Source organism: Megalobrama amblycephala, linkage group LG12 (assembly GCF_018812025.1).
Source record: "Megalobrama amblycephala isolate DHTTF-2021 linkage group LG12, ASM1881202v1, whole genome shotgun sequence".
Classification (NCBI taxonomy): domain Eukaryota; kingdom Metazoa; phylum Chordata; class Actinopteri; order Cypriniformes; family Xenocyprididae; genus Megalobrama; species Megalobrama amblycephala.
Window position 1 is genome coordinate 10,320,862 of NC_063055.1, and position 13,933 is coordinate 10,334,794.

The following is a 13,933-nucleotide window of genomic DNA, read 5'->3' on the forward strand; positions in this document are numbered from 1 at the left end:
AGTGCTTGTGAAGTCACTACTCGTGGTTCACGGAGGGCTGTCAGGATTCGTGAAACACCGCCTTGAGCAACTAAACTCCAGGTGGATTGTTTCTGTAATAAGTGCACTGGAAGTCGCTTTGGATAAAAACATCAGCTTAATGACTAATTACATACAAGGGAAATAACATTTTCCTGGTTATGTTCCCTTGGTGACCCCTCTAAGTGATAGGTGAACTTCTGACTCAATGTGCTTAAGCTGGCAACTACTCAAACTTATTGTGAGCTTGCTATTAGCAACAACTACACAAAAAAACAGAAAGGGGGACTATGATTTCCCAAACCCCACTAAATCTCTTTTAAAAGGACAGAAGGGAATGAAACAAGGACAAAAGTGTGGGATCCAGAGAGAGCCATGAAATGTTTACCTCTCCCCAGAGTCCCTCTCTCCTGCCTACATCCACTCTCTTCCTCATAAAACCAGCATCTTACACATCTGTCTAAACTAGCCACAGGTCTTCTTTTTTCTTTTCTTTTCTTTTCTTTTCTTTTCTTTTCTTTTCTTTTCTTTTCTTTTCTTTTCTTTTATCTTTTCTTTTCTTTTCTTTTCTTGCCCATCAGAGTTGGATTAGAACTTAAATTAAAGGAAGTGGAATATTATATATGTTTATATATATATATAAACATATACATACAGTATACACATACAACCATCCAAAACTTTGGGTTGGTGAGATGTTTTTGAAAGAAATGAATACTTTTATTTAGCAAGGATGCATTAAATTGATCAAAAGTGACAGTAAAGACATTTATAATGTTACAAAAGATTTGCTGTTCTTTTGAACTTTCCACGCATCAAAAAATCTTGAAAAAAATATAATAAGAAATGTTTCTTAAGCACCAAATCAGCAAATTAGAATGATTTCCAAAGGATCATGTGACACTGAAGACTGGAGTATTGATGCTGAACATTCAGCTTTGTCATCACAGGAATAAATTACACTTTAAAATATATTAAAATAGACAACAATTATTTTAAATAAAACATTTTTACTGTATTTTTGATCAAATAAAAGCAGCCTTGGTGAGTAAAATTTGACTTTTTGTTGAATATAATAACAGACTTCAATCTGTTGAACCATATTCAGACAGATTTCCCCAAACATTTTCCATGTCTGCTATTGGTCGATTAAACCAATGTTGTTGTGTCAGGCTGGTCAGGGTGCTCAGTCAAACTGAGTGATTAAGTAAACGTTAAAAAGCTGCTTGTTTGCATCCATTTAGGACCAGTAGAAAGTCTATGTTACTATGCTATGTTCCTCACATTTAACTTCACAATGTAATGAAGCAAATGTGTGTGTGTTTGTCGGGATGTGAGGGACATGAGCAGATCACTCTGCCGTGAAGCAACACATTGATCAGTGTGTCAGGCCTGGGGGAAAGGTTAAGCCGCGTGGCGCTGCCCTCCGCTCCTGAGTGTGCCTGCCGGTCTTATCAGGATGTGAAAGAGCAGGAAAGGGCAGACGATTCCCAGGACAGCATCTGACCTTCACTAATCCAACAACCTCACTCTTCTGCTATAATTAACATAAAGGAAGTTGAGGCGGCGCTTTCTCAAACAAAAGACAAGACGAGAGAGAGTGCGTGTGGGAGACTCACCTGGGCAGAGGGAGTGCAAACACTCACACAGATACACTCATTGAGAAAAATTCTGAGTTGTAGCTGCTTTGAATCATACATTGGTTCCTATATGCTGAGCCAGGTTGTTATACATTACATACTATGTATAACCTTTCAAAGACAAAGTGTAAATGTGTGCCTTTGTGCATAAAGCTCAATGTTAAAATACTTTCTGCTAACCTAGTTTAATGTACAGAGACAACTAAGTCAGCCATGTGAGGCTGTTTTCCCCTCAAAAAAACATTCATTTGTTTAGTTAAGCATCCCGACCAGCCCAACTCAGCAACACCGATTTAACTAATGCTGTCAGTTTTGGGGGAGAACTATCTATCAACCAATGGCAGATGAAATTTCAGTTTGAAAACATCATTATTTTTAATAAAGAATAAAGTAATATTATCAGCATAACACTGTCTGCAATTGTGTGCAACAGACAATGAGGTTCAATTCCAATTTCTGGCACAGACTGGGTCTTGTTGCTTGGGTTTAAATAGTAAAAACATCTTATATCTGGTCATCTGACCTACAACTAAACAAACATTCAACTCTCTACTCCTACTTTTGTAAAAAAAATTTGTTGAAATTGTTGTTGAGATATATATATATATATATATATATATATATATATATATATATATATATATATATATATATATATATATATGGATCATTGATGAATAAGGTTTTTAAAAGTGTAAAAAAAAAAAAAAATAGATATGTTTTATTAAGTGTTAACAATGAGATGATGTGGGTTTTTTATAATCAATTAACACTGCTTTTGTCATTTTTTACAATATGGACAAAATTTGTCACTAAAAAAGTCATTCGGTTAACCAAAATTACCGAATGACACTTTTGGATATATCAAATGATGAAATTTTCAAACAATGCTAACAGACTAACTAGCTAGATAGCAAAAGGACAAACAAACATTTTATATTTAGTACAAGTTTTTAAAATATTACAACATTTTCCATGTTTTATGGCAGTTGTACCGAATGACCTGATGTTTCGAGATGTGTAAGAGCAAGTGAAAACCTGAATTTTTGAAATAGTTAAAAGAGAGTTAGGCCACGTACACACTGTAAGTTTCAGGAGTGAGAACCGCATTTAAATGCGGAAGTGAATCGCCTAAATTATCATTACATGTGTGTACAGAACATGACTCACTCTCAAAACTGCGATGATTGACAGCTTGGAAACCATAGCGACGTTCTGGCGTCTCTCGTGTTGGTATCCGTTATCGTGACCAAAGTAATATAGTTAAATTGCTGAAAATAGCGAGTGTTTTGTCAATTTTAAAGTGACAAAACACTCGCTATTTTCAGCAATTTAACTAAACACTAACACAGTCGACGGAGGCGTCGTGTTTTGTTTATGCTTATAAGGCCTGTTTCACACAGCGCGCGGCACTCATTCTGTGTTGCCATGGTCACTCATTATAAGCTTTTTGGGCTTGTTGTTTAAGCTCGTCTCATAAAGCAAACGGGAGTTTTTTTCAAAAGCATTACTTTTTCAAAATTATGGAGTTATTAAAGTGAGCAGACATGAATCGCGATTTTCAGCATAAATCATTTGGATAGGCTTGTGCTTTCCCTGTGATTCGCCGCGCATACATGAGAGACACACGTTACACCGGTGCACGTAAACGTCATTAACAACTAGTTGTTCAGTTCGGTTCCGTACACACTGCATAGAATTTCTGTAAATGCGGTTGTCACTACCTGTATTTTTCGGGAGTTAATACGGTTGTAGAATGCGGTTGTCACTCCCGTATTTTACTGAACTGTGTGTGTACAGAACGCGATTAAGCACTAAAAGGTGAACTGACAACCGAATTTAGCTGCAGTGTGTACGTGGCCTTGGTTACTTTGCTTCATGACCATGTGGTGCTTTGCAGGTGTCGCTTTGCAGGTCTGCATGATGTCACATCCTGTCACATGATATTGACCGCATATCCCTGTATATTGGTTACTCCGAATGACATCAATGAAATTCAATTTTCCGGACATTCTTTCTCATAACAAAGCAACAACACTTTGGATGTCATATCTTTGTTTTTTTATTATTATATAACCTGTCATGTCATTGACCCATATAAGAAAGTACTAAATATATTTATATATAACATTATATATACATATGTGCTTTCATTCACAAAAAAGAAAAACACTATTTTCAAAAGAAATCAGAATGGATTCAGATTGTGTTTTACTAAAGCAAAGATAAGTCCTCACTTTCTACTATTGCCCTTGTGTTGCTAGACTGGAGGTTGCATTTGGCATTTGCTGCTTTAGTATATTGGATACTCACTGGGTCCTGGTTCATTTGGACAATAAGTTGTTTGACGGCATGTAGAGTGGGGTGGGCCCAAGGGGAAGGGTCCTGCCAATGACGGTTCAGATCGAAGCCCATTAGAGAACACCTAAAATATAAACAAACAAATGAACAGTTCAACTAAATAAAACAAACGACAAAACTCCAACACCATTATCTTCTTTGTGAGACCTTACTGAAAGCAAAATACTGTGCAAAGACATGATATCACAATGCATATGAACATATTTGATGTTAAATATACAGCCATCTAGAGAGGGACTTTGGGCCAATAGGATTCCACGTGGGAGTGGCTACCAAGTGCAATGCAACGGAAATAAAAACGAATCAAGTGAAACTTTCGTGTTATTTACTTGAAGTGGTAAAAAGTTATTGAGTTTCAACATCACAAGCTCAAAGTGAAATCCACACACATTCTGCGGTCAGAACTGCAGAAAATCACACACACAGTACAAGTCCACTCGTGCGGAGTGAGCAGAGCGAGTGTTTTCAAATCATTCTCTATAGAAGATGAGCGGCAGCCTCACGCAGGGGATTGAGGGATTGACAGCGGAGAAGTTGTGAAGTAACTTTATGCAAATGAGAGGTGAAAAATGCCAAATTGGTGTATAGATATATATGCTATTGTTATTGGGCTACACAAGCAGTACACCCTGCAAATGACCTCTTAAATGTTCTCTACATTTGTTCAGACAGTGAGTAAAATCACTGAAATTCTGCTACCCCACAGGCCCAATGCTGCAATGTTACATTTCCATAAAAACGTACTAAAAACCCATTTATTTCTGTTTTAGAGGTCTCCTACAACAACATACAAAAGGTGAAAAAAAAAACATTTTTTTTCTATATTTGGGTCTTTTAGGGGTAACACAAAATGATATTTTGAAGAATATTTCAACAGTTTTGTTCATACAATGTAAGTCAATGGTGTCTCAAACAACACTGGTCCCTATTGACTTTCATTGTAACCTGACACTGACAAAATTGTTTATCTATTTAAAAGATCAGTCATCAGTCAATTTTTGTCTTTAGATGAACTATTTAAAATGACACTATGTATAATTTGAGCATTCAAAATTAAAGTTATTATCTATAATCATGTATAGAAAAGACTTCAATGACTGTATTTTAAAAGCAATCATGGTCCATTCTAAAGACAACAACACTGCTCTACATTTACAGACACAAAGGGCCGATCTCTGGTGTTTTGGGCGATATTGAGCGTTTTTTTTCTTCCACACCATTGGACACATGCTGTCTCAAGCAGTCTTTCCTACAGGTCTCTGTTTGTTATTTTCCTTTCCCTGAGGCAGTGGACTGATGTGGGGGACGGACAGATGCCTGAGTCCCTGCTGCTGTCCAGCTGAGACTCTGTGACTGTGACTTTGAGCTGAACCTGTAGTCAATGCTGCTGCTCTCAGAACAACACTAATCCCCAGTCAGCAAGGATTGATCCCACGTCCCCTCCTGCATCTGCTTGTGCTTCTCTCTCTCTTTCTCTCTCTCTCTCTCAACTGAAAAACTACTGATTCAGCACAGAGCGAGAGAGAGAGAGAGAGAGAGAGAGAGAGAGAGAGAGAAATAGATCTGATCTCTAATTATGGACCTCAATGGCTCTTGGTGAGGCAGCATCGGTTAAAGTTGCCGAGAGCACCTTCAAGGGTCAGTGGTGGCGTGTGGCGTATGTCAGCGCTGTCACCACCATTGAACCATTGATCCACCTCTGCAGCTCTGCAGTTCACGAGAGCTGTCACAAGGTGGCAGCCACTGACGCAGTTTCTGCAGGCCTATGGGGAAAACGTAGCGAGCCATTGCTGTTTTCAGAATGATCGCCACCATTATATAAAAGCCAATAATGGGATTAGGAGTGAAGACAACACCTGCTGTGCATGACCAACTACAACCCCAGTGTAGAATAGCTACTGCACACACAGTGTTCCAATTCACATCTGTAGATGTTCAATTCACTCGTGTAAAAAGTCTCATAAAATGCTGTCAGGCAGATCAGGGGCTTTAAATATGATGACATAATATACTTGACATATGATGACATACTACATATACACATACATACATACACACACACACACACACACACATATATATATATATATATATATATATATATATATATATATATATATATATATATATATATATATATATATATATATATATATATATATATATATATATATATATATATATATATATATAGTAGTCAACATTTGAAGGGGATCAAAAAAGTATCATATATATATATATATATATATATATATACATATAGAGAGAGAGAGAGAGAGAGAGAGAGAGAGAGAAGTCAACATTTAAAGGGGATCAAAAAAGTTCATCGAAGTTGTCCTAAGAAGAAGGTTTTAGGACAACTTTGATGAAAGGTTTTTTATATATACATATACACACACACTATTTTGCCAAAAGTATTGGGACACCCCTCCAAATCATTGAATTCAGGTGTTTCAATCACTTCCATGGCCACAGCTATATAAAATCAAGCATCTAGGCATGCAGACTGCTTCTAGAAACATTGGTGAAAGAATGGGTCGCTCGCAGGAGCTCAGTGAATTCAAGCGTGGTACCGTGACAGGTTGCCACCTGTGCAATAAGTCCATTCGTGAAATTTCCTCACTACTAAATATTCCACGGTCAACTGTTAGTGGTATCATAACAAAGTGGAAGCAATTGGGAACAACAGCAACTCGTTAAATCACAGAGCGAATGCTGAGGCGCACAGTGCGCAGAAGTAGCCAACTTTCTGCAGAGTCAACAGCTACAGACCTCCAAACTTTGTGTGACCTTCAGATTAGCTCAAGAACAGTGCGTAGAGAGCTTCAGGGAATGGGTTTCCATGGCCGAGCAGCTGCATCCAAGCCTTACATCAGCAAGTGCAATGCAAAGCGTTGGATGCAGTGGTGTAAAGCACGCCGCCACTGGACCCTAGATCAATGGAGACGTGTTCTCTGGAGTGACGAATCATGCTTCTCTGTCTGGCAATCTGATGGACGAGTCTGGGTTTGGCGGTTGCCAGGAGAACGGTACTTGCCTGACTGCATTGTGCCAAGTGTAAAGTTTGGTGGAGGGGGGATTATGGTGTGGGGTTGTTTTTCAGCGGTTGGGTTTGGCCCCTTGGTTCCAGTGAAAGGAACTCTTAATGCTTCAGCATACCAAGGCATTTTGAACAATTTCATGCTCCCAACTTTGTGGGAACAGTTTTAGGATGGCCCTTTCCTGTTCCAACATGACTGCACACCAGTGCACAAAGCAAGGTCCATTAAGACATGGATGAGGAACTTGACTGGCCTGCACAGAGTCCTGACCTCAACCCGATAGAACACATTTGGGATGAATTAGAGCGGAGACTGTGAGCCAGGCCTTCTTGCCAACATCAGTGCCTGACCACACAATGCGTTTTTAGAAGAATGGTCAAAAATTCCCATAAACACACATTCCTAAAGCCTTCCCAGAAGAGTTGAGGCTGTTATAGCTGCAAAGGGTGGGCCAACTCCATATTAAACCCTATGGATTAAGAATGGGATGTCATTAAAGTTCATGTGCATGTAAAGGCAGGCGTCACAAAATGTTTGGCAATATAGTGTATATATATAGTCATGACAAGATATGACATATATATAATCATGACATAATTCAAGACATGACGCTTTGAACTCTAACTAACATGGTAAGGGTGTCCTGCAGATGGTATAGATGATATTTTCTCTCTCTCTCTCTCTCTCTCTCTCTCTCTCTCTCTCTCTATATATATATATATATATATATATATATATAAAAATATAAAATATTATATATTATATATATAGCATATCTAAATTACTATAAACCATACAATTTGTGATAATGGAAACTATTATATGCCTGTTGCAATAAGTATAACACAAGTTATTATGGGAGCAATCACTGGTTTCAGCTGACCTGTAGTTTCCCAGGTACACGCCATCAGGGTTGAGCATAGGAACAATCTTAAAGATCACATGATCACGCAGGACCTTAGCGATGGGATGCTGGCTGACCAGAAAGTCAATGACACCTGCAGGAAATACACAGAAATACACAAAATTAAGTATTACGCTTGACATGCAAAAGTTAATCCCAGAGCAAATTGAGTTTGAATGCCAAAAATAATTATTGGACAGTAAAAGGCATAAAAATCAGAAGATGATATCAGAGACATACATCTCCAGTCAATACAAATGGAATGAAACAGACAACAAAGAATGAAAGAGAAAGATTTATAAAGCTGAGAAACAAAGATCATACTAATTAGAGCAACAAATGAGAAAGAGAGACAGACAGAGGACAGACGAATAGAAAGGCATGTCGATAGTGGCGGTCACTTGTCCTTCCATTTGCCCTGTACTGAGAGCGAATAATTGACAGGTAAACAAGAAGCATAGAAAGAGAGAGCATGTGAGAGAGGGCAGACCCCATCTCATTCCCCCATCTTCCTCAACCCCTCACCCACTCTGTCCTGCTCATTAGCGCTAATGGAGGCATAACAAGCTCTCTAATTGAGTCAATGTGGCACAGAGGCAGGCCACACTGCTATGCTATCTAATTGCTTGAAGTTCCTATATTTATTCATGCATATCCGTATGTGTGTGTTATTAAGGTGCCAGGGCAGGTGACTTTGAAGCTTCGTACTGACCGAACTTCACTTAAGCGTAAAAGCCCTCTTCAGAATTACAAGTCCGAACTCAGTAATTAGCTACATGAAGATTTGGGTTGAGACGAGACAGAACCACTACTACCTACATCAGTAGACAGTTTGAAATTATTTAGATGCACACAGAGGTGGCTGATGGCCATATTAGAATGATTTTTGAAGGATCATGTGACACTGAAGACCGGAGTAATGATGCTGAAAATTCAGCTTTGCCATCACAAGCACACAAGTTGGATTGAAAATGGACAAACCCAGCGGTTGGGTTAAATGTTTGCCCAACCTGCTGGGTAGTTTTATTTAACTCAACTATTTTTAAAAAATGACTGCATTGCTTGCTTAAAATGAATCTGATGTATGTTATAAATAAACATCTATTAATATGTCTAATGAATTAACATTTATTAATAAGTTTAATTAATAATAATGAAACAATACACATTTATTAAATTGCTTATTAATAAATGTTCACCTTTTGATTATTATTGTTGCCTCTAGTAATTATGTGTTTTGGGTTAATTTTAAACCAGCAATATTGTAATTTTTAAACAATAGTTGAGTTAAAGGGGTGGTATAACGCCATGGCATGTTAAATTTGTCACTTTTAGAGGGTGAGCAAAAACACTCCATTTTTGTGTGTGTCCCTTTAAATGCAAATGAGCTGCTGCTCCTAAGCAGAGGACGGAGTTTCAAGAGCTCGTGTTAGCACACAGTGTTAGCAGTGGCGATTACCTCACGAAGACTCACTGAAATTGTCAGAAACTGTTCAGCCTTTTATGTTCGAACTGAAGTCAGACAATGATGGATAGACTCAAGAAGTGACAACATGTAGAATGCAACAGGATGTTTCTGAATGGTTAGTTGTTTAATTAATGTAGCTGATGTGGGCTATCTTAAAGTCATTGATTAGCATATTCTGTCATGATAATCTATAAATTGCTCATGTGGGAACTGTTGTAAGATGCCTACAGAGCCAGAGAATATATGCTGCATGAAGATAGAACAGATATAGTTTAGTTTAATTATGGTTATAACTTTGTTGGCATCTTGCTTTTATGACATGCTATTGCATTTGTGTGACATACTGTATTGCAATAACATGGCCTCACCCCCTTTGTTGCATGTTCTCGGGGGTGGGGTTTATGTAAATTTTAGGGTTAGTGATGTCACCAACCCGGGAAGAAGCTTGTTGTAGTTCTTAAACAGAGAATTCTTTAAAAGAAAATCTCTCCCTTTGCTTTGAACTTTGAGCATTGTAACTTTGCAGATGTTGTTTATGCTCTAACAGCAACATTACACACTAACTAAAGTTAAAAAAGTGAAATCATAATCAACCACCCCTTTAAATAAAATCGCCTAGCACATTTAACCCAACCGCTGGGTTTGTCCATTTTCAACCCAACTTGGGTTGTTTTTAGAGTGTAAAATCGAAAACATTTTAAAATGTAATAATATTTCACAATATTATTGTATTTTAGTCAAATAAATGCAGCCATAGTGAGCATAAGAGACTTTTATTTTAAAATCTTCCCAATCCCAAACTTTTGAACGGTATTATATGCTACATAACTGTCCAATAAATTAAATTCGCTGTCCAGTGCATATTTTTCTTTTAGTTTGATATTTTTAAATTGGCTAGAATAACTAGCAGTCTTCAGTACTACAGACCCCCATTTTAGGGTAACAAAGATAGGTGATAATGATTTGACTTGAACTATGGAAAACTCTAACATAATTCACCTGTGAAAAGACTGCATTGTATCATCATTTGTCAAGGACACTTTCAGGAAAGACATGTCTCTGTATTGTAATGCAAAGTAAAAGCAGACTTTTTCTGTAGAATTGATGTTATTGATGATATTGCCTTTGAAATCTGGGCATTTTGTCAGACTGTTGTGTCAGCAAGCGTTGTGCTCCATGACAGGAAAGGTCTTTGCATCGCCGGCTTTAAACAGATTTAGGAGCGATGCAGAGAAGGTGAGCTGACACTTCCTCTTATCTGCCGTACACTCCCTGACCTCCTGTGTTTGCACTCGTCCGTTGACCTTCACTCGCAGCTGAGCCCAACTGCGTGAAGAACTTAAAGTACAAAAGGAAAAGCGTTCTGATGAAACACAGAAGCCCAGCGAGGCCAAACGTCCGCTGGTCAGTGTTTTGTATTTCAGCAGATTACAGGATCTCAGGACATCATCGGGCTGTGTATGTGTGTGTCGAGACGAGACAAGGTCTTACCCTGACAGATGAAGGAAGCAGGTGATTCTCCAGGGTGAACGCGGGCTGTGAGAAACACCACCCGCTTTTCTTGCTCTTGATTCAGATGGGCTGAAACACACACATACGCAGAAAGGTTAGTCTCAGCAGGTAGAGGTCTTGGCAGGACAGTGTATGTGTGGTCAGGAGCCATATGTCTGGGCCCTGGAGTTTCAGACCTCAGACATGCAGCAGGAAACCCAGTATGACAAGACAGGACTGATAGGAAATGTCAGAGCTAATGAAGACTCCACAGGAGGACAAAACACAATGAGCTACTGATCGCAAGAGCAGGAGAAAAACATCTTGTGGCCGATGAATGTACCTTAAGGGATCCTTAAGCACCCACATCTTTTCAGTTAAGACTTTAACTACAACAATTTAGCATTTAAATAAATAAAATTCATAAAAGTGCCCTTCCTCAAGTCTATAATCTTCTAGACCTCTTTCAGTGTAAGTTTCAAGCATTTTTGGCTTTTTTTTTTTTTTTTTTTTGGTCATCTGGAAAAAATGTTAAAGGGTTAGTTGACTCACGTAGAACCCGGAAGTGCTGCACTGTGTCTACAATGTAAACAGCATAAGAGAATGACAGGGAAGAGAAGAAATTGTTGAATAAAGTCATTATTTTTGTTTTGCTTTTGTGCACAAAAAGTATTCATTAAGGTTGAACCACTGCAGTCACATGGAATATTTAAACGATGTCTTTACTACTTTTCTGGACCTTGAATGTGGTAATTACATTGCTTTCTCTTGGGGATCAGAAACCGCTCAGATTTCATCAAAAATATCTTAATTTGTGTTCTGAAGATGAATGAAGGTCTTACGGGTTTGGAATGACATGAGGATGAGTACTTGATAGAAATGTAAATTTTGGGTGAACTATCCCTTTAAGTCTGATTGCTTAGAAAATGTATAGCACACGCCTTCAACAGGCTTCATCAATATAGCAATAATAATAACTAATAATAAAAGTATTTTCCTTAGCAAGCACCACCAATTAACTTTTAATTTTACACAATATGAACTCGATATTTACTAAAAACAGAAGTTTATTATCCATCCTCATCCACTCAGACCATTTATGTAAATGAAGCTGAAAAAAATGGGTCAGACACAGTCATTAAAAGTTATTAAAGACAGTAAGAATTACACCGGTATGCGGAGGTTGGCGAACCATAATAGAGGTCATTTATATATAGAAGTCTTAAAGGTACAGCAAATAGCCTGTTTAATTCTAGTTAATGTCTGACAGAAAGAAAGAGGGTAAAATGTTTATGTAAAACTAAATTACAACTGTTTTGGCAAAAACATTGAAAAACATTATAAGCGGTCTTTGGAGAAAATACAAAATGCTACAACAGTGAAGAATATGATCCTTTTAAAGGTTTTGTCCATTTTAAACTTTCTGGCAGATAGCACAACATGACAAAATATAACAAATTTAACAAAAAAAATACATTTTCCAAATGTGTATGAATCTTTTTAAAAGTTTTGGCCCTTTTAAAGTTTTTGGTAGAAAGGATTTTAAGGTTACTGTGTGTTTAAATGAATTCCATTCTAGATACTTCATCATGAACACAGTAATGACTCCTAGATCTGTTTCCAGATATTTCATCCTCTTCTTCTCTTTTACAATCTCCAAAATGAAATAGAGAGGAATTTAATGCAGCGTAAATCAAATCAATCCCTCTTTGTGAGCGATGCCAGTTAGGAATGGAATGGGAATACCATTCAAGTTAATGAAAAGAAAGGCTGGACGAATGCGAGAGGACTGCCAACAAAAGCTCCTCTTTAAAAGTCTGATGCGCTTCCAGGCAGAGAAGCGAGCGTATTTTAGTCTCAGAGCATTCTGTTCCTCAAGGCGGGAAGCTACAAGAGCACGCACGACAGGGAATTCGTTCGGCCTTCACGGTTTTCTCTTATCGGCTGTGCCGTGGGTTGTCTGAACAGGTACGCCAGAAAGGATTTTTACTAGCAAGGAAATCACATAATGACCAAGAATTTACACCTGTGGGGAGACTGAAACAAGCACACACACACACACACTTGCAGTAAGTAAGGTCACTGTTATTAATTTCTATTAGCAGGCAAATTGATAAAATACATGGCGTTTTAAAGCACAGACACTGATACACTAAAAATACGCCATTTGTCTTTGAACTAATATGGGTGATTCTATTCAATGCAGGGGTAATGCATCAAGATGAAATAGACATGGGATGACAAATCATGCACTGTCTTTATGTGCGTGTTTGAGTCAGGGGAATATCATAGAATTAATAAGGCACACACACACACGTGCACGCTGACACCTCAGCAGTCTGAGGAATAGCAGAACACAGGTCAATCCTCAAAGATATCCTCCTCACTTCCAGACTTGACCACGAATGAAACATTAAAATATCCATATGCATTATTCAGCAGGCTCCTTGAATATTATATCCATCCATCACTAGCAGTAAAGACAAGCATGGCCTAATACATTATGTCTATGGTGACTCGGGCTCCCGTGAGGCCGACTTAAAGTCTGTAAGGCATTGCGAAGGCTGAAGGGAAATGATTACAACTGTACCTGAGATCATTGTGGCAGTTCAAGGAAACCTGTCATCTAAAAGGCGCTTTTACCAGAAGCAAGAGGGATTGAGTTTATAAAAATCTACTGTGGTAACAACAAGCTTCTGCCAAAATACCATTTTTACTACAGTTATTGCTACTACAGTAAAAATGTGATAAATTCTCCTCCACTTTCATCACAAAAAGAAATGCAACCGAATGCTGACTAAAGCATTCCAGGTAAATACAGTACACTCTAAAAAATAAAACATTGGTTCAACAAAAAAAAATATGTTAACGTTTTCCACTAGAATTTTTAACTTAAGCCAATTGGGAGAATTACATTAATTCAAAGCAATATTTTGAGTTGATCCAACATAATGTTTTAAATAAGGTGAAGACGTTTTTTTGCCACAATAAAAACACATTTCTAAGTAAC

At 37.9% G+C, this 13,933-nt stretch overlaps 1 protein-coding gene across 2 annotated transcripts in view; it reads right to left on the minus strand.

Annotated features, from left to right (window-relative positions):
* The window catches only part of bend5 (BEN domain containing 5), a 408,562-nt gene that overhangs the window by 40,959 nt on the left and 353,670 nt on the right, over positions 1-13,933 (minus strand). For both annotated transcript variants that reach the window (XM_048211503.1, XM_048211504.1), the window contains 3 exons: positions 10,924-11,013; positions 7,944-8,058; positions 3,972-4,083 (listed from right to left, as the gene is read on the minus strand). In XM_048211503.1, the coding sequence (XP_048067460.1) occupies positions 3,972-4,083; positions 7,944-8,058; positions 10,924-11,013 (317 nt within the window). The remainder of the gene's footprint in view (positions 1-3,971; positions 4,084-7,943; positions 8,059-10,923; positions 11,014-13,933) is intronic.